At 37.7% G+C, this 22,881-nt stretch overlaps 1 protein-coding gene and 1 long non-coding RNA gene across 2 annotated transcripts in view; both read left to right on the top strand.

The window, feature by feature from the left end:
* The window catches only part of LOC309481843, a 370,245-nt gene that overhangs the window by 342,606 nt on the left and 4,758 nt on the right, over positions 1-22,881 (top strand). The window lies entirely within an intron of this gene.
* The window catches only part of LOC309481799 (uncharacterized protein), a 232,292-nt gene continuing 215,517 nt past the window's right edge, over positions 6,107-22,881 (top strand). Inside the window, exon 1 of the mRNA XM_082146893.1 lies at positions 6,107-7,836. Coding sequence (XP_082003019.1) covers positions 6,568-7,632 — 1,065 coding nt within the window. The 5' untranslated portion in view covers positions 6,107-6,567 and the 3' untranslated portion in view covers positions 7,633-7,836. The remainder of the gene's footprint in view (positions 7,837-22,881) is intronic.

Raw genomic sequence — 22,881 nt, 5'->3', positions numbered from 1 at the left:
CAATGTCTGAGAGACCACAACCCATAAGATTGCTAAAGTAAAAAATGTGTACCGTTGGTTCATTAATGTTAAGTAATATTTTTGACTCGAACAAAATCACTTAATTGTCAATTTTTAGGTATTTGAAATGTACTATCATTAACTTTTGTAATGTTAATTTATATTATGTTATATATATGCACGGTAAAACTCTCTCCAATATGATATATACACATTATAATGCTTGATCTGTAGATAAAAGGCTGTGGATTTGCATAAAATGACTTTATTTTGTGTATTTGTATTTTATGTTTGTTGCTGTTTTAAAACGACTCGCTACCGTGTGCCTGTTCACACCACAAGGACTATGAATCGGCATCAAACGCACAATAACTGGAATTTAAAACTTCACTATGTGAAGAAACAAATGATCAATAAACTGTTGGACAGATATAGGCTACACTAGGATTTGTGCGCTCGAAATTTCTTCGCTTTGTGCCGTGAACTTTTAAATGCGCACTTGTGCAGCGCTGAACACTGTGACTCCATGTTGCTTTGAGCACATCATTCTGCACCCGCGATGCGCATACGCGCTTTGTGCGCTCTGTTTTGAAGCGTTTCATATTATCATGGTTTTTCCTATATTTTTTATACCTAGCCTGCACAATACATTTAAAATAAGCATAATTTAATTGTATATTATATTGTATGCACTAAAGCTGGTGAAAACCTATCTCAGGTCCACAATGTCAGATGACAGATTAAGCAATTTAGGTGTTCTAAGTATTGAGTCAAGGAGGGCAAAGGCCTTAAATCTAGATGAATTTGCTGATCTTTTTGCAAAAAAAACACAAAAATCGTAGAATGCAGTTAATGTGACTGATTCTGAATATGTAATGCAAATTTAAAAAATATAATGGCAATGCAAATACATTGTTGAATGATTGGTAATCATGGTATTTTGCCTGTTAATGCCTATAGTGCAGTGCAGAAAATGATATGACAACAATAAGGTCTAAACTGGCCCCTCTAACAGTACAACTGGCCCCAGCTTGCCCCCAGCTTGAATGTGAGGCTATATGTAAAGCAGAAAAGCGCAATATAAATAAAATGTATCATCATCATCATGTGATTATATTTACTACTTTTGTGAATAAATCTTGCTGCAGCATTTTGGACCAGTTGAAGGCGAGCGATTTGTGACTTGGAAATACCGCAATACAATGAGTTGCTGTAGTCTAAATGGGAAGTAATAAAAGCATGAACAGCCATCTCTAGTGTTTTGTCAGTTAGGAAGTGTTTAATTTTAGACAAAAGACGGAGTTGATAGAAACTAGATCCAGTTACTGAAGATATTTGTTTGTCAAATTTTAAAGGCCCATCTAAAAGCACACCCCAAACCTTTCTTACTTTGTCAAAAAAAAAAAAAAAAAAAAAAAAAACTCAAATACTCATGAACATGTGAACACGTGATGATAAGTACGCATGTGACCATGTTATATACTTGTGCATGACCTGCCTGATCTCATGAAAATGCATCTCTATGGCACGCATTGTGTTTATCGTGCAATTTTTACGCGAAAATATATTTTTTTACTTGCATATAATACGCACTTTATTGAGTGTAATACACACACATCCTACAAAACTAATCCTAACCAAACATATAATACATATTACATATTACACACCACTACTAAACCTACCCTAAACCCACCCATGCCTATCATATGCACGTATAAATTGCACAATAAACACAATGTGTGCTATAGAGACGCATTTAGTGTGACCGGGTTGGAATGACGTAACAATTTCACAAATTCACGTTTATGTTGTTTACATGCAGATGGTAAAGGCATCGTTTTCAAAATGAGTGATAAAAGGCATAATATATAATATACTATATAATATACTATATATACATAATGAAGACAGACTTCACTGCCAGTTCACTTCACTGTTCACACACACACACACACACACACACACACACACACTGTTCAAGTCCTCTCTTGTATAGATAGACATCGTTCATTGAGTCCTCACTTGGCCAGTGTAGAGTGACATTGGTCTGTTAGTAATATAGACATGTATGTGTGAGTGCAATGGCACATAACAATGGCAAGTAAATTGTTAGGGACTGCATAACCAAGCATAGAAAGTATCTATGAAGGCCTATATATAATATATATAACTTATAGTTACAAAATAAAGACATACTTAACTGTTCACACACACACACACACAGTTCCATTGCAGGCTATTGTGAGTCCACTGTTGTATAGGTAGAGATCGTTCAGAGTTGAGATTCAATCTTGGCATGTTTAATTTTTTTAATTTTGATTTTTTTTAAGTTATATTATGAAAAAAATGATTTCATTTTTGTTTCTTCAAAATGACCAGATGCAGCAAGTCAACTCAAAAGTTTTGAATTAGATCTTAAAGAAAGGTCCACTGTTGGATGGTAACGAACGACATATGTTTGGTTGCATTTAAATTGAGCAATATTTCAAACACTGACTTTCTCTGTACATCAACATCCTAGAAACAAAGGAAACAGAAAAATAAGGACATGTCTATTGATTTTTTTTAAGAGTAGAAATTATGTTTTAATTAATAGGCAGCCAATACTATCAGTCGCATTATTAATATCTTAATATAATAATAATTACATTATAATTATAACATTTAGTTGCAGATCCCCTCTTGGCATGCTTTTTTTTTAATAAAAAAAAATGCAAATTTGAAGTTATATTTTGAGAAATATAATATAATATATATGGTAACCCTTTATAAAAACTGCATCCTATTAATCATTAGTTAAGCATTGGTAAACAGATAAATCATAATTCATAAAGCAGACATTAGTAAGCAGTTTATAAATACACCTTTAAACGCTGTATTATTGAGTTAGAAGCATATCTATAATGTGTTTAATAATTGCTTTTTCATACTTTATTAAATCAATTTATCATTTCTAAATGAAGTATAGCATTATTTACAAATCAGTTATTTAGGTGTTTACAGTGATTAATAAGATCACTTAGAAAGTGTGAGTAAATGTAGTAGATTCAGGCAGTTATAAAGCATTTAGTAGTGGTCAGTTCACTATTTTGCGAGCTCATCTAAAGTGAGGACTAGTTATGCTTTGTAAATAATTTATAAAGGAGATTTAAAGACTCATTTATATTCTAAACAGAAAAAGGAAACAAACACAACACGATAGAGAACATAGAAATATTAACAGCCTTTAAATCTCCTTTATAAAAGCTTTACAAGGCATAACTAGTCCTCACTTTAGATGAGCTCACAAAAACTCGTTTTCAAAAGCTTTCATTGTCAGGCCCCCAAAATGGCATTTTCGTTGAAATGAACGGCCAAAACGTTTTCAGTTTTCAGTTGAAAATGATGTCGTGTAAACAGACCCTAAAGCGTGTATTATTTATTGCACTTTAGTTTTTCGACATAACATTTTGAGATTGACCTCCAAAATCTTTACAGTGTGTTTGTGATGGCAAGAAATGTACAAAGCAGCCAAACACGTATCGTTCTTTACCATCCAACTGGGGACGCGAAGTTCATTTTGATGAATAAAATCATTATTCACTGTATAAAGTATGCTTTACGCTATACTAAATATAGGTCACTATAGTGACCTGAAATCGTTACCTTAAAGAGCTATTTCTGTTTGATTAATCCTATAAACCCTAAAGGGACTGCATAACCAAACATAGAAAGTATCTATGAAGAGAGAAAATAAGTGTTAAATAAAATAAACAAATATTATGACTGATAAAAGGCATAATATATAATATACTATATATACATAATGAAGACAGACTTCACTGCCAGTTCACTTCACTGTTCACACACACACACACACACACACTGTTCAAGTCCTCTCTTGTATAGATAGACATCGTTCATTGAGTCCTCACTTGGCCAGTGTAGAGTGACATTGGTCTGTTAGTAATATAGACATGTATGTGTGAGTGCAATGGCACATAACAATGGCAAGTAAATTGTTAGGGACTGCATAACCAAGCATAGAAAGTATCTATGAAGGCCTATATGTAAATATATATAACTTATAGTTACAAAATAAAGACATACTTAACTATTCACACACACACACACAGTTCCATTGCAGGCTATTGTGAGTCCACTGTTGTATAGGTAGAGATCGTTCAGAGTTGAGATTCAATCTTGGCATGTTTATTTTTTTTTATTTTTTTTATTTTTATTTTTTTTAAAGTTATATTATGAAAAAAATGATTTCATTTTTGTTTCTTCAAAATGACCAGATGCAGCAAGTCAACTCAAAAGTTTTGAATTAGATCTTAAAGAAAGGTCCACTGTTGGATGGTAACGAACGACATATGTTTGGTTGCATTTAAATTGAGCAATATTTCAAACACTGACTTTCTCTGTACATCAACATCCTAGAAACAAAGGAAACAGAAAAATAAGGACATGTCTATTGATTTTTTTAGAGTAGAAATTATGTTTTAATTAATAGGCCACAACAGAGAATGAATTTCTTAAAGCAATAACTTTGCTGTAATGTCCACAACATAAAGCTTCTGATGTTTTATAGTGCTTTCATTGAAAGTGTTATGATATTCTGTATTATTTGTTGGTATGGAACTGCTACTGAGGTACAGAAGAAATTATTAAGAAAAGTAGTAACAAGTAAATTGTTAGGGACTGCATAACCAAGCATAGAAAGTATCTATGAAGAGAGAGCGTTAAATAAGAAAAATAATATTATGAATGATAAGAGGATATTCTCGCCTCTGCTTTTGAACTGTTGCCGTCGGGCCGTCTGTATTTTTTACCCCGTTGTAGATTTAAATGGTCTTTCCTAAAACAAATCGTATTTAAATTTTTTTGATAACTGATAGGTTATATATATATATATATATATAGAGAGAGAGAGAGAGAGAGAGAGAGAGAGAGAGAGAGAGAGAGAGAGAGAGTTACATAATGAAGGCAGACTTCACTGCCAGTTCACTTCACTGTTCACACACACACAGCTCCATTGTAGGCTATCAAGTCCCCACTAGTATAGATAGAGATCGTTCAGAGTTTCAGGTCCCCACTTGGCATGTTTTTTTTTTAATTAAAAAATGCATATTTGAAGTTATATTATGAAAAAAGAGCTTAAAAGAAAATTTTGTATGTCATTTTTGTTCCTTCAAAATGACCAGAAACACTAGTCCCCTCTTGGCCAGTGTAGAGCGATAGTCCCCTGTTAGTAATATAGACGTGTATGTGTGTGTGTGTGTGCAATCGCGAGTGTGCAAGAGAGAGAGTGTGAGTGTGTGAGTGTGTGTGTGTGTGTGTGTGTGTGTGTGTGTGTGTGTGTGTGTGTGTGTGTGTGTGTGTGTGTGTGTGTGTGTGTGTGTGTGTGTGTGTGTGTGTGTGTGTGTGTGTGTGTGTGTGTGTGTGTGTGTGTGTGTGTGTGTGTGTGTGTGTGTTCGAGTGTGTGAGCCAATGTGCGTCACGAAGCTCAGTGCAACTACAAATTTTCATTTTTTTGCTACAGTTTCATCGAAGTTAAGTCCCATTGTCCACATATGTGGACATTAAATTTAGCAGCCTAGTAAATCTTTCCTGTTACAAAAGTTTGTCAAATGTGCATGCCATTTTAATCATACAACACTATTATGCATAACTTAACAAGAATCAACAATGAAATGTTATTACATTTTTTGTGGACGTTTTGGTCTGATGTGCCTGCGTGACATTTCGCCTGTGTTCTCCGCCATCTTGACATTATTTATGTTACTTTTTTTTTTTCTGACACCACCAGATGGCAGTATAGGTGTCCGCGTTTGTGAAAAACATGTTCCAGTTACACAGAATTAAGTATTATGCTGCACACAGCCAAAAATGTGATGTCCACGTATGTGGACACGGGGTCGTAGGAGGATATATATATATATATATATATATATATATATATATACTCAAACGATTCTTCAGTACTCTGTTTCCGATTGAAAATCAATTCCCATCCAACAGGACTACAACCACGCAGCTCGCAAAGGCATTGTTTTAGTCTATTAAAGATTTCGCTCTCAGGCTCATTTTGATGCATTGACTGCACAATCAGTATCTACACTTCTCCTCTCCAGTCACCCTACCACCTGCCCGCTTGACCCCATCCCCTCACACCTTCTACAAGCCATCTCTCCCACACTTCTACCATCACTCACACACATCATCAACTCATCCCTCCATACTGGCACCTTCCCTACAGCATTCAAGCAGGCTCGGGTTACTCCACTGCTCAAAAAACCAACGCTAAACGCATCATTTGTAGAGAATTACAGACCTATCTCTCTCCTACCATTCATTGCGAAGACACTTGAAAGAGCTGTCTTCAACCAACTAACATCCTTCTTGTCTCTAAACAACCAGCTGGATGTCAACCAATCTGGCTTCAAGAAAGGACATTCAACTGAGACTGCATTACTGTCAGTCACAGAAGCCCTACGGATCGCAAAAGCTGCTTCCAAATCTTCAGTCCTCATTCTCCTGGATCTGTCTGCTGCCTTCGACACGGTGAATCATCAGATCCTTATGTCCACCCTCTCATCACTGGGCATCACAGGAACTTCACTCCACTGGTTTGAGTCCTATCTCACAGGTAGGTCCTTCAAGGTCGCATGGAGAGGTGAGGTATCCAGAGCACATCAGCTGACCACAGGTGTTCCCCAGGGTTCAGTTCTTGGTCCCCTCCTCTTCTCCATCTACACCACATCACTGGGACACATCATACAGGCACACGGTTTTTCCTACCACTGCTATGCTGATGACACGCAGCTCTTCCTCTCCTTTCAACCAGATGATCCCACAGTAGCTGCACGGGTCTCAAGCTGTCTGGCGGACATCTCCACATGGATGAAGGAACATCACCTGCAGCTCAACCTGGCAAAGACTGAGCTTCTCGTCCTCCCTGCCAATCCATCTCTACAGCACGACTTCACCATCCAGCTAGAGTCATCATTAATCACCCCATCAAGATCGGTCAGAAATCTTGGAGTAACGTTTGATGACCAGCTGACCTTCACAGATCACATTTCAAAGACAGCTCGATCATGCAGGTTTGCACTGCACAACATCAGGAAGATCAGGCCTTTCCTAACTGAGCATGCAACACAACTTATCGTCCAGGCCCTGGTCATCTCTAGGCTTGACTACTGCAATGCTCTTCTGGCTGGACTTCCAGCATGTGCAACCAAACCCCTACAGATGATCCAGAATGCTGCAGCTCCTCTTGTCTTCAACGAGCCCAAGAGGGCCCACGTCACTCCTCTGTTCATCTCTCTGCACTGGCTACCTCTCGCTGCTCGCATCAAGTTCAAGGCACTGACGCTTGCTTACAGAACTATCACAGGCTCAGCTCCCTCCTACTTTCACTCACTCCTACGAGTCTACATCCCTACCAGACACCTACGATCGGTCAACGAGCGACGTCTCGTGGTTCCATCACAGAAAGCCACAAAATCACTTTCCAGAACATTCTCATTCACAGTTCCATGCTGGTGGAACGCTCTCCCCACCCTCATCCGGAATGCAGAATCCCTGACAAGATTCAAAAGACAGCTGAAGACCAATCTCTTCCGTGAGCACTTAACCTTATAGAAAAAAAAAAAAAAGTTTTCTTTCCCTTTGAAACATCACTTATCAGGCTTATGCTACTCTGAATAAAACCTGAACTTCGTATTTTGAGCACTTCTTGCGTTGTTGTTGCTTTTGCCTCTTTATGATGACTCGCTGAATTTAGTCCTAATTTGTAAGTCGCTTTGGACAAAGGCGTCTGCTAAATGACTAAATGTAAATGTAAATGTACAATGGAGCCTGTCATCAAAACCTGTGGTATCTTAAAGATCAGAACATCTGGAATTGAGCTGATAACAATTTTCCAAATATCTTTTGGTTCGAGCTGAAATGCATCTTTTAGACTAACAATGCGTCTCCACCATGGTTAGAATGGCCCTTTCAAAGGGAATGGTCCAATCTCTGCTTTAAACAAGCCACATTCAGTTACTGTTAAAGGACACCGAATGGTTGACTCTGTGCCGTTTGGGTGCCGTATCACCTTAAGGGCTGAAACAGGCACTCTTTTCATAACTTTATTACATGCTTCATCTGTCTGAAAAGATACGAGATTATTAGAGCAGGCTGCCTCATCTAAGAAGTGTACATTTTTAGCCCAATCGCTGTTAAGCTTTTTGGGAGACTTGCTTTTAGCATTTAGCTTAGCCTTAAGATCTGCAATGGTGTCTTTGTGATTTTTACACTTTTTAGTCAGGGCTAACAGCTCAGCTAGTAATTTATCTAGCTGTGTTTGAAGATCTTGAATCTTTTCCTCAGACTTTTGTGCCTCTGCATTTTTAGAATGCACTTCTTCGCATTTAGCATCCATTAGCGAAGATAGAAATTTTGTTAACTCATTTAGCCGTTTATAACTTATGAAGTTTAAAGCCTCAATTATTTCACCATGTTTTGATTTCTGCTTACTACCCACTGTTTTCCACCAAGTGAAAATTTCATTGTCAATAGCATCCATGTTAAGACCTTTTCTACGGAATTTGTACAGTGTAGGCTCAACCTTTTCGGTCCATAATGTAAACAGGACATGATCAGTACACATGATTTCACAATAATGGGACTACTTAGATTATTGTGATACTTCTAATCTCTGTTTCATACAATTCATGCAAATGGAGACTTTCCCTACCATGCCATGAAGCAATGAAAACAGACTTACCACAATGGACGTAAACCTTGCTATATGGACAGAGTTCCTGACAAGTGTCTCCACCTGATCATCTGACTAAGCCTACACCTGATGGGAGTAGGAGCTCTGTGTGTGTATCTTCTTAGCATTCTTGACAATGACAATTATCATCATTACCCTGTGCTACTATGCCAATGGAGACACTTATTCAATGCACTCAGCCCTAAATTTTAAGGTCACAAATGTACCTCACATAATTCCTGAGGTCCAATGTACCTGAGGAGGGATTTGTAGGGCTGAACAAATATGGGCAGAACTCTTTACTGCCCTAGTACTTCAAAAAGCCTTTAAAAAGGTATACATTTGAATTAAACGTGGCACAATGGCCTTCATCATCACAGTATGCTAATGCCTATGTAGTGTAAGGGATTCATCAATATGCTGATTGAGGACTGTTGGGACACTCCAGGCACAGGATGGTTCTGTTGGGCGAGACAGAGTCGTTTGCACCTCAATGACACGTCTGTACCATTTGCTTCACAGGACATACAGTACTGTAGATGCTTTCAACTACATACTGTTTATTTACTACTGTGTTCTAATATGTAACTATGCCATGTTTGGTCTCATCTGACAACTTATAAACTGAAATGAATGGTGGTGAACTTAATAGAGATATTAAAGTATCCTAATGTAGAATCTAGGTACTATTGGTTAAACATGCATTGAGGAGAATATGTTAATGTTCTTCTCCCCCTCTTGATCTCCATTGCCTCATCTTTTGGTTTCCTGTCGGTCGGTTTGGTGTTGGTATTCCACTCATGTTTAACAATGCTTTGCTCAGGGTATAAGAAGGAAAGGTAACTGTTGATCTAGGAGAAAGGGTTTAACCCCGCCACTCCCGCACACCGGTGCGTAACCTCATACTACAAGAAAGGCTTTTACGCCCTCTTCTGCACGACAGTGCATTATTTGTTACCACTAAGTTTCTATGCGGTATGTTGTTCCATTCTACTGTCTGTAAATTTAAACATGTAACTTAATAAATAACTTTGGCTGCTTTAAAGGCTTTGAGAATCTTTCCTTTAATCACTGAAGAACGTTGAAAGCTAAAGTGATTATAACTTTCGTTATCTAAACGTTCAGGTTAAATCCTACGTTTTCCTATCAGTTCTAAGAAAGACTTTTGGAGTCAGATTAATTATATTGGAGTCAGATAAATATTTAATTATACACGTCATCCTTCAACTGCCTTTTTTTCCGATTATTGGTTCAAAATAGCAGCGTAAGTTTCCAGCCTTACATAATATATATATATATATAATATACTGTATATATATATATATATATAATAAACTATACAGTATACATTAAAGATCCCCTGACTTAAACAGCATCCCATGTCCTTCTAAAACACAACATTATGCTGGTCTCTTCAGAAGGGAAAGTCTGTTCGGCATTAAAAATTCAACTCTACACTCCACTACACTACAGTCTAACTGAAACCTGACAGAACTGGATAGCTGATAAGTACACAACACTCCTGAAGCCTTAACTCGATACAGACACACTTCCACCGATCTATTGTCCCTTATCACAGTCGGCCTACAAGACAATTTCCTTTGTGTGCATCCTGAGTGTCAGTGATGCACCCTGGAATAGAAGTCGAAATAAAATGAGAGACAGTAAGTTCATTTATACGAGACAGGCTTTATAGCATTTGTGAAATTATCTTCTAGGCGATTTCAGTACCTTCTGATGAGTCTGTCTCATTACGCGCCAACTCTGTGACATTATGAAAACACTCGGCGTCATGATGAAGCCACCTGTCAGAAGCTAATGAGTTATTTTTTTTCTGAACAGAGACAATTCAGCATGGAAAAAGAGAAGAAAGTAAGAAAGAAAGACTGTAAGCAGGGGTTTCTTTCCAACTTGTCCAACTTGAATGGACTGACCGAATGCATACATGTGAATGTGTTTCTCACATGCAACTTTTTTTAAATTAAAATACAAATCATTTTTTTCTGGAAGTTGCATTCAATAGCCTCAAAAATCTGAAGACACTCTGTAGGGGCATGGCGCTTCTGTTTACATGTAACAGAGAGAAAGAACACGAAAAAGAGCAGAGCTGAGAATAAATGGGGTTCTGTAGAAACTGCAACACCAACCCAAGCAATCTTTGTGAGATATTAAGCTACTGTTATTAAAAGTTGAGGAGTCCCGGTAAGAACCTCACAATGAGACTCAACATGACATAAAGGATTGGGGCTCGACTGCACTGTGGTCATGGATTAACACTGGGAGGGAATAGAGAGAGAGAGAGAAAGGGCCTGAATAGAGAGTCAGAAAGAAAAAGCAGGGATAGCGAGATAGTGAAGGATAGAAAAAGGGAAAACGAAAGAGGATAAATCCCGGAACTGATGCATCTAGCTGTGGGCTCTGTGAGGACGTCAGATAAGTCCAGTTGTGGGGTTTCACACTAATTCCTAATAGTGTGAACAGCAGGCCACTGAAGCAAGGACAATCCAATGAGATAAATGCTGAATATAGAGTATGCACCAAATCCCATTTGCGCTATTCAAACTAGCAGCCTTATCGAGGAACCGTGACATCCATTCCCCTAACCATTGCTTCCTGTAATTCCCAACTTTGGAGTGGCTGAGATTTATATGTAGTTATATGTATGTAGATATGCTGAGGGAATTAGATGTGGTCCTATTATAGAATATAAATATAATACACACAGGGTTCAAAATTAACATGGCAAGAGCCAAATGCAAGTAAAATCTGTTTTGGTGCGTAAATAAAAGAGTTACTCACTAGTTCGCTGGTAACTTTATTAGGAATCTCAACATAATACATGCTTTAAATCGATTTGAATGATAGTCTCACCCTCACCCTGAATAAAATCAAAAATATTATTTGTGGCATTCTAATGTGTGATACTTGCGAGGAGTAGCCTGCACGGTTTGTACAAAAAACTTATATAATTCAATTATAAAAATGGTTTAATGATCTGTAATGAATATTTGTGTTTGGTAAATTATCTTAATTCTCCCGCCACTGGCTGGTGTTGTAAATCTACAGTAACTTTGGACCTTGTACACACACTTATATGTGAGAAAGCTCTGCGTAAACATACCAATAACATACAATTGTTTTCTCACCCTGGGGTTAAGAGAAAGGTTTACCTGACAGAGGACAAGAGGTCATTGCTCTGGTTGTATGTAATGAAAGGTCAAAGGTGGAACATAAAGATTCAGAGATGTTTGCCTGCAGGAACCAAATGGGTCATGACTTTTGCTGTTTCTCTAAACACCCCTTCATCCCGCGCAAAACAAAGATTGCTCTCCTGGAAAAATCAAGTCATACCAGTTAAACCGTCTTCCGTGTTGTTGAGGATCATTTTGACTCAGTATATGTTACACTAATTTGTATATTAATATATTCAGGATTCCGACACTTTTTGACCAATTAATTTGAATGATTTTTCTCCCCCCATGACCTTTCTAGTCGCATGGAATCCCCTAAAGGATTTTATTTTTTCATCGCCTAGTTCCTTTAGTGGCTCTGTATCTTTGTTTATAATAATCACTGAAAGTTTGAATAAAAATATATACAAAAATAAACTTTTAAAGTCTCCATGTTTTGTGCCTTTTATATAAAAATGTTAGCCTTAAGCAGATCAATAATATGTGCTCCAAAACAATGAAAAAAATAGCATTTAGAAGATATATATGTTCAAAATGTAGTCTCTCTCTTTCTACCCCCAATATGGATCAACAAATTAGATGACATCATTCTGCACTTAAGTTTCTCATCAGCTTTGCTGTCTGAACAAATTCTCTCATTAATCTGAAGAATCCCATTCCATACATTACCTAAATAAATAAATAAATGCTACAGTTGCGTCTAAATCAGTCTTGTTCACACATTTATTATTGTTTGTGTGGTATAGAACAATATACATGATAGTAAATGAATCAGAAAGTGTAAAAATGCTTTTCATTGGAGCGATTGTCTGGATTTGTGTCAAAAAAGAAAATGAAAGCTTCATGCTCATCATATAATATATTTGTGAACTTTTTTATCTGCTTCATCCAAAACAACAGAGTGATTGATTTTTTATTAACGTCGTCTCATGACTTTTATAATGAGTTTTAAAGAGGTTTAAATCATTTCCAAGGCGTTCCAAGGCATTTTTATGATTTTGATTTTATTCATTTCTATAACTTTTCAAGACCTTGAAAACTCAATGTTTGAAAATATCCTGATATTTCCAGGATTTTCATGTCCGTGGGAACCCTGAATTTCACAGCTGTGAATTAGTAATAGGTTGGGTATTGAAAGAAGATCAATTTCTGAGAGAAAAATGCAAATGATGACTCTTGAGCTGTGATTTGTTGTGTAAGGTCAATTTGACCCTGTAACAGGAACGCTTCACCTTAAAATAACAGCACATAGGGGTTATGATGTTTAACCAGTACAAGTGGTACCACACCTGTGGTTTTGAACATGTTTAAGCATTATGATATTCCAGTCGAACCATGATGACCAAGATGTCTGTCAGGTCAAACCTGGCCCCGACTAGCTAGACTTCTTATCTAATAGAAGACAATAGAGCATCCTATAACACCCTTAAGATGCTGGTTTTAGCTGGATTTTTTCAGGAGAAAGTTCTTAAGCAGAGAACCTTTTCTTATTTCTAGCATAAAAATATCTGGATTGTCTGTCTAAATGAAGTATTCATAGAAATTTCCATATAATGGTAAACATAAAACTATATGACGACTGGATTCACCAATATTCTTCTTGCCGAACCGGTCCAAGGATTCTCTTATCTGTTCTTCTCCAGAGTGAATGGTGAAAAATGAGGAAAAGTGCAGTGCATAATTACCCAGCATCCTTCAGCTCAATCAACCCGACCAGAATAAAGAAAAACACACTCACTGCACTGAATAACACTTACCTCATCTGGAAAGAACAGTTAATAAACCAATAGAGCAGAGAGAAAGAGAGAGAGAATATTGGAAACACAAGGTCTCTTAACAAAAGAAATCCCTCAGAACATCAGCAGAGAGAGAGAGAGAGAGAGAGAGAGGGGGGGGGGGGGGGGGGGGGGGGAGAAGGCTGAAGCCATGTTTATTGATCAGATAAAAGCAGAGACACGAAGAGGAGAATGACTACAGTAGATCATCTCCAATGTGGTTTTGACTGACCTACACAACAGTGAATAGTGAATAAAGCCACAAACGAACCAGCCAAACAAAAGCACTTTAAATGCAGCAACAGCTTCAAAATGAAAGAGGGATAACTGATTTGTTTTGTGTGTGTGTGTGTGTGTGTGTGTGTGTGTGTGTGTGTGTGTGTGTGTGTGTGTGTGTGTGTGTGTGTGTGTGTGTGTGTGTGTGTGTGTGTGTGTGTGTTAAAGGAACACGCCGACTTTTTGGGACTTTAGCTTGTTCACCGTATCCCCCAGAGTTAGATAAGTCCTTACATAGCCTTTTCAGGTCCGTGCGTGCCGTAACTCTGTCTGACGCACCCACCGCTAGCCTAGCTTAGCACAAAGACTGGAGGTAAACAGCTCCAGCTAGCATCTGCTCCCAATAAGTGACAAAATAACGGCAACATTTTCCTATTTACATGTTGTGATTTGTATCGTCACAGCGTGTACAAATAACAAGGTCACATGAGACACAGCCATCTTCTAACCGTATACATACTGGGAACTATATTCTCAGAAGGCGAAGCACTGCTACTTCTGCAGAGTGATTTACTCCAACTCTGAGCGAACTCTCTGCTCCTCACCATGGGTCTTCTCAGGTGCTGCAGGCAATTTTGTACATATTGTGACTATACAAATCACAACATGTAAATAGGAAAATGTTGGCGTTATTTTGCCATTTATTGGGAGCAGTATGCTAGCTGGAGCCGTTTACCTCCAGTCTTTGTGCTAAGCTAGGCTAGCGGTGGGTGCGTCAGACAGAGTTACGGCACGCACGGAGATGAAAAGGCTATCTAACTTAAGACTTATCTAACTCTGGGGGATACGGTGAATAAGCTTAAGTCCCAAAAAGTCGGCGTGTTCCTTTAACCTAGCCTCTGAGAGAGCACACAAGAATCCTGAGCTCCACGATTGTAATCTTGCCCTCTTTTCGAGATTTTAAATATCAGCCATTTTGGACTGATTAAGTGTGGAGGTGATGCTTTTATCTGCACCAGTACAACGGTACATTAATGTATGAAAGCCTGCTTCCATCTCAGAGTAAAAAAGTTATTTTAAGGTGAAGTATAAAATAAGAAGAAATAAAGTAAAACATTGTGAGATAAAATTGCAATTGAGAAATATAAAGTTAATTACAAGAAATAAAGTTGCATTTCCAAATAGTGACATTGCGCAATATAAAGTCACAATTACTAGAAACAAAATCATAATTGCGCATTTTTAGATATCAAATCACGCTATGGTATATAAAGTTGCAATTGTGTGAAATATGAGAAATACAGAGATATAGCTATATGGCCATATAAAGTTGCAATTGCTAAAAACAAAATCACAATTGCAAAATACAAAGTCACATTTTGAGATATTAAGTCAGATTATGATATACAGTATAGTAGCAATTGCGTGAAATAATGTCACAATTATGGCAAACAGTTGTACAGTAACTGTGAGATATGGTCACATCATGAGATATAAAGTTGCAATTACTATGCACGTTTCCCATAATTGTGACATTATTTCTCACAATTGCAACTTTGTATATCATAATGTGACTTCATATCTCAAAATGTATCTCAAAATAATTTCATAATTGTGATTTTGTTTCGCAATGTGACTATATATTTGTATATTTGCATCTACATTTGTTTTTAGTAATTGCAAGTTATAAAGTCACAATTACTAGAAATAAAATCACAATTGCCAAATAGTTTCATTTTGAGATAATTTTTTTAATTATAATTTAATAAAGTTGCAATTATGTGAAATAATTCCTCAAATACTAGAAATTCAGTTGCAATTGCAATATAATAAAGTCACAATTAGAAAAGTCGCATTTACAAGAAACAAAATCACAATTGGAAGGAAATTGGCTATTACCTGCAGGATCAGGCAAGAACTCAAGATCCAACATGCAATTTTGCATTGTTTTTACAATGATATAAAACTAGTCAATACAGTCTGCTTATACAGTACTTCAATATTATTGACAGGATTGAAGTCTCCATCCTCTCATTAAGAAGGGGTTTCAACAGGAGGAATGGATTTTTAGGCCCATTTGAATTTATGTTTGGATTTGCCATTAATAGTGAGGTTTTTATGTGCTTGTTAAACCTGCTGAAATGCATTTCCAAGCTGGGTTATGCTTGTTAGTGCTGGTCCAGCTAGTTGAGCAGCACAGCAATGCTACTGACCAGCAAATCTACAACTATAATGATTTTCTGATGAAAACGAGGAAATCTTGCTGGGTACAAGCCTGATGGGATCAGTTAAAATATGCAAGGTAATATGTTAAATGTCTGAAATCCCCTTTACCTCAGCATGCCGAGATCGGCACATCCCCCCATGCAGCGCTGTAATAGTACATCCCACTGGCGACACTCTACGGTCAGTCCAGGTTACTGACCCCTTCTCCTCTCGGACTCGTGGTAATGAAAAACAATTGTCCCTCCATGATGGGCCCTGGATGAGCCTGAGGCAGACAATCAGGCTGAATCAATGTTTCGAGGAGCATACTCATTACACCCCTTCACTTCCAACACACAGACACAGCACTTTCACAAGACCGGGGCAAACTATTTGGAAACAGGGCAGCCTAGAATAAGGTTATTTGGAGGAAACAAGTTAGCAGAGAAAAGCTGATGGAGAATGATGCTGGATGAGATCTGTGACCTGTCAAATAGACAGGTCTTATATGGATGACGTGGATCTGGGCATATTGTAGATAGTAAACATTAAAAAAAGATTATATGTGTCTGTGTGTATAACCAGACTGATAAAGCAGGTGTGCCAGCACTGCAGGAAGTGACCTAGAAAAACTTTGGATGAATTCTACAGTATCAGATTGTACTAGAAGAAAAAAGTGTGTGTGTGTGTGTGTGTGTGTGTCAGAGAGAGAGTCTGATCTAATGACCTCGGGGTGCTGACTAGGACATCATTCAGCTCACACACCCCACTGTGAACCGCCACAGAGCCAGCAATCTGAGTCAGCTTCTCTCTGACACATGCTATAACGCCACACACTGCTTTATGTTCTCTCCCTGCATCTCTACAGCTTTACAGTCTGAAAGTCCACAAAATCTGCTTTTAGGTACTGTGGCTCTTCTTTATTAAAGGGACAGTTCACCCTGAAATGAAAATGTCACTCACCAAACCCATTTGGCATCTTCTGACAATCACAATAAAACAAATGTTGTGGTCCCTCTTTTCTATATAACGAAAGTGAATGGGGGCTGTCAAGTTCTAAGATGATTAAAAAAATCATTATAAATGTATCGTCACGTTTGATCTGTGTTTGAGTTTTGCTTCGGTTGGACTTTGAGTTAGTTTTGCACTGTCCTCAGCTCAGTTTCGTGTGTTTTCTTTGTTCATGCTCTTCTGTTGCCATGGTTTCTGATTTGCCTGCATGTGTCTCACCTTTGTCTTGTTAACTACCTGTTTAGTCCCTTGTGCTTCTCTCAGTATATATAGTCCTCATTTTCAGTTATTCTTGGTCAGATCTCGTCTCATAATAGGTGTGGTTCTGTTTCCTGTGTTTTTGTTTCCAGATAACTTCCAGATAACTAAGTTTATTTTGATTATAGACAAGTTCTTATAGGGTACGTTTACACTACAACAAAGTACTTAAAACAAAAAGGTTTTCCTTTGCATTTTTCGCATACAGACGAAAACGTTGTCAAAACTTCCCCCGGTCACATGGATCCGCGAAAACAACTAAAATCACTGTATTCTGCTCCCAGGCCAGTAGTTGTCACTTTAAAAGAAACACATATGTCTATAGACTGAACACGTAATATCCTTTCGCATGACGTCACCATTTTCACAAGCTCACATTTTTGTAGATTACACAGAGACAATAACGGTATCGTTTTCAAAAACTTTGAATCAAGTTTTCAAGCTGTTGTCGTGGAAATGAACGGCCAAAACGTATAAAAAGTCGTGTAAACGGTCCCTTAAAGATACAGTTCAACTAAAAATGTATATTCTGTCATTTACTCACCCTCATGTCATTCTAAACCTGTATGACTTTTTATGAGACATGACAGAAAATGTTTTAGAAAGATACAATCCAAGCCATTGGGGTCGAAAACAACACAGAAGATGAAGATTTGGAATGACATGATTGTGTGTAAAAGATCACATCATTTTTAGGTGAACTATCCCTTTAAGAGCTACAGTCAAGATTTTTATTTTTTTTACACAAAATTATTGAATAGCTTTGGAGGACTTATTGCATATATTGCAAAAGTCGCATCGACCACATTTATACTGATTTTTTTTTTGTCAATTTTTAGCTTAACAGCACCAGTCCCAATTCACATTCATTATTTGGAATCTGTGTCTGTAACAGTGGCCGTGATGTTCTTAAAAAAATTATTGTGTAAAAAACAACACAGAAGATGAAGATTTGGAATGACATGATTGTGTGTAAAAGATCACATCATTTTTAGGTGAACTATCCCTTTAAGAGCTACAGTCAAGATTTTTATTTTTTTTACACAAAATTATTGAATAGCTTTGGAGGACTTATTGCATATATTGCAAAAGTCGCATCGACCACATTTATACTGATTTTTTTTTTGTCAATTTTTAGCTTAACAGCACCAGTCCCAATTCACATTCATTATTTGGAATCTGTGTCTGTAACAGTGGCCGTGATGTTCTTAAAAAAATTATTGTCATGTGCCCTATAGAAGAAAGTCATATTGGTTTCGAATGGCATGATGGTAAGAAAAATAATTACAGAATTTTTTGAATTTTGTGAACTATCCCATTAAAACTTCCCCTTTAGATGAACATGTACACATAAACAGCACAGGGATCTGCAGTCATAACTCTTGAAGAAGACCTTTCTTCTGTAGTGTCTGTCCAATTCTGGGCCTCTTTCTGAGGTTTTACTGACATTTCCGAGATGAGGAGTGGGTGGAGGACAGCGAGAGAAAAAAACGAGAGCTCCTAACTCGAGTATCATTGCTTTGTCCTTCACATCACAAACACATGCATGATGGAAACTATGGCAACGGGACCAGGTACTGCAACACGGGGTGGCGGGGGACAGCACACATATCTGCTGTTTATAACTCATCCATGCACATCACTGGGTGCCTGCTAAATGCATTTCAGAAACAGATAAGATGTAAAGATGGACTTATCAACCAGACGATTCACATTAAGAATGAAAGGGAATCATGCTAGATCTGACTGCAGTACTAACAGATATTTCATACTGATGCTATCTTTGAATGGCAATGGTAAAATCTGAGCTTTAGGGAATGTAAAGATGTCTGATAAGAGAATGTAAAGATGTCCATGATACTTTGAATTGACATCAAAGTCCATGAATTTTTCAAATTCAACCCAAACATAACAGCTACTGGCAATGTTTCTTAGTTACGATAAGTTCATTCCTTGATAGTTTGTCGCAAGGAATGAAAAAAGTATGCTTGATTGAACATGCACTTAGTGTACTTCAAATCTTTAAAAAGTAACATTCTAAGGAACAAAGTAAGTGGCACATACCCAACAATGCGTGCGTGTCGTTAAAACAACTATTATGATATAATATCGCACACCCCTACCATTCAACTTTTGCACTATATTCAAGCCATCAGAAGGCTTTTAATCACATTTGCACTTGCATATATATTCAAATATGGCACGTCAAGTCATGATCAGATAGATTTGAAGTCAGTGATGCAAGATGGCAAGATGTTTTGTAACGATACATGAAGTGAATATTCACAAAACAAAATTGTAAACAAGAACCCTATAGCTATTAGGAACAATTCATGTTTTGTTTTGGAATATTGCAGTATTTATTATAGACTATTTATCTGCACATAAAAATGAATGTATATAATCTTATAATTATTTATAATTTATTACTTATAATCTTTAATTGAAAAAAACGTCCTCCCTCTTGCAGCAACATCTCTTCTCTCATGACATGTTTACTGATGTGAGGCTGGGACAACCCGTCCCTCACATGACATCACAGCAATAGCAAACCACAACCATCCAATCGATTCCCCATGGACAAAATTCTATTCTTGTCCAAGAAGCCATTTTTCTCGGATATACATCACAACAGGGAAGAAAAAACAATCGCAATTTCCATTTCATGTCGATTTTAAAAAGTGGAGAGTAAAAGATCACAGAATTGGATGAACTATGCCTTTAAATACCATTGTCGAGGTGGACCACAAGACCAAAATCCAGTTAAACTAGAAACAACCAATCAACTCATTAAACCTGCCATAAGCCACAAACAGGCCCTGAGACAGCAGTTTCCTCCCTCATCACTCGCTTATGGATTTCTGATGGCTCTGGGAACTAATTGATCCACTAGCTTACCTAGCTATGAGCTATTTTAGCGCCTAATGATACTGATAAACAAACGATTTCTGATTGATCTGGAAAAAAAAGATCAATAATTTGTTAAACGAGCTGTTTTCTAAACTCCAGGGTGATGAGGAGGAATCATGCTCACTGCTGAGTGTGTGTATGGTTGGCCCAGTTCTTTGTGCTGTGTCTGTGTGTGTGTTGCATGTGGTAATTAGACACAGAGCAGGGATTTCTGAAGCAGTCAAGCAGCGCGAGAAAAGTCTCCTGCTCTCATTGTGGATTAATGAGCAAAGCTTTACGCTGCAATTAAAGATGAAACAAATGCAGAGATATACATTTCCCCTCCTGTGGTCAGAGCCAAGGAGAAATCACGTAACAGACACATACAGATCGGCTTTGCTCTGAACTAAAGTGAAAAACTTTTTATCAGACCGACACATGACATCGATGACATCTGTACGGTAAAGCCCGACAACCGCATGAGGACGGGATTTGACATTACCGCTCGCCGTGGTTGTTCTACAAGGCTTTGAATTGTAATGTCACCATTAGAATATGTGTTCGGAAACAACAAAAGCACGAGCGTTTGGAAGGTTAATGTGAAATTATTCAAATGTATTCATATGTAAATCCCTCGTCCCGGTGCCATTGACGGTAAGGAGTTTGGTGCCCCTCGAGCCCCCCAAATGCCGCCACACTTTATCAGCCTTTATTTCTTCAGTTCAGGGACGTTTTCAAGCGTGGAACACAGAAAAAGGGAGGGAGAAATAAGCAAAGTGAGCAAATGAAAGCAGGAGGTGATTACTGAGCCCTGAATGGAGGCATGACTGGAGAATGATTATTATTCGATACAGAGGGAGCAGACAGCACTTTGATGAAGTGAGTGGGTATAAAATCCATACGCAGAGCGTGTTTCAAAAAGAAACTGCCCCATAGAGAGGGAGAGGGAAGTGATCTGAAAAGATAAAAAGAAAAAAGATCCAGAATGAGGCTTAGCTCACACCATGTTTCCCACATTTGAAGACCCCATGAAATGGTCTGACGAACACAATTTTATTTCATGTAGTTGACATAAAAATAGGTTAGCTTAGGGTCCGGTAGAGTAGAAATTGATGAAGCACAGCTCACACAGAAGTCACTTTCAAACCAAGCATTTCCTGTTGGCCAACGAGGAGAATCTGTGAAAAACTTGAACCGTTGCTTAGGGAAATCTTTCACCCTCATGCGAAATCCCAGATCCTATGGATTTCTATGAAAATAACTGCATTTCGCCCACAAAATTCACCAAACAATGGTAAATGTGACTACACCTAAGACGTACCATTAAACCATTATTCACTACTTGCTATTGCTAGCCAGTAGCAGGTACCTGTAGAAAGGTTTATAATACCTGAAGATCCATCCATTCGCATTCCCATTCATCGCAATGGCAGTTCCTTGCTGGAGCGGGACCTTCCAGAAAGTTACCAGCAGAAGGAAGGCAATCTACTTATAGAAAGCATTTTATTGGACAAACTTTTGTACACACACACCTTAGCGGATGATGATGTCATCCCGTCGGTCCATTAACCTGGAAGAGAAAGACTGTAGATTGTAAATTTGTATATGTTGTCAACCTTTAGGAGTACACTAGCATTTTGATAGCCTCAAAGCTAACAGACATGGACTGACAAGATTTTGATTTCACTGGGTCTTAAATATGCCTTATAAGAGATGTAAACAAGAGAAAAACATAATTTTGGTCTATATTCCTGGAAGAGAAAGTCTGTAAATTGAAAATATGTTTATATTTTGTCAACTTTTAGGCACACATACCCAGAGGACTCAAAGGTAACAGTCAGACATGGACTAAAAGAGAGACACTTAAATATGTCATATAAGAGAAAGCAAAACATGATGTCATTATTTGGTCCATTTACCTGGAAAAGACAGACTGTAAATGTGTATATTTTTTGTGAACTAGCATTTTAACAGCCCCAAGGCTAACAGACATGAACTAAAAGCCAGATTTTGAGGTCTGGTGGTTATAAATATGTCACACAAGAGAAATAATAATGAATTAAAAGACGATGTCGCCATTTTGGTCCATTTACCTGGAAAAGAATGTTCTCAACTTTTAGCTGTACATATCACTGGCCTCAAAGCTAACAGACATTGGACTTATTTTGATTTCACTGAATAAAGCATATTTTGCCAACCTTTTGTAATACACTAGCATGATAATAGACATGGACATGGATAAAGTTATAGTTTGATTTTCTGTAACATGCAGCATAAGACAGATTTCAAGAAAGCGGGTTTAATCTGAGGAGCTTTCGGTTCTCTAACTCTGCTGCCTGTTCTCAGTACGATGGCTGCAGGAGAAATGAGGTGTTCTGGGCTGTAAACATGCACCAGTGACCTGTGTCTGTCTGTGATGGTCAGTGTTTGTGTGTGTTCTCAGATGCCCTTCATAACATTGCCCTGTAGGACCAGTACGCTCTGAAGTTTGCTGCACCGCATCACCGCTCTGCTGAACACAGATGGAAAGTCACACAAACAGAATAAGAAAATAGACTGTCCAGTGGTCTTCCACTCCATATTT

This window comes from Leuciscus leuciscus, assembly GCF_965113295.1.
Source record: "Leuciscus leuciscus genome assembly, chromosome: 19".
NCBI classification, from domain to species: Eukaryota; Metazoa; Chordata; class Actinopteri; order Cypriniformes; family Leuciscidae; genus Leuciscus; species Leuciscus leuciscus.
The sequence above is the reverse complement of the archived record's forward strand: the minus strand, read 5'-3'. Positions and strand labels throughout refer to the sequence as shown.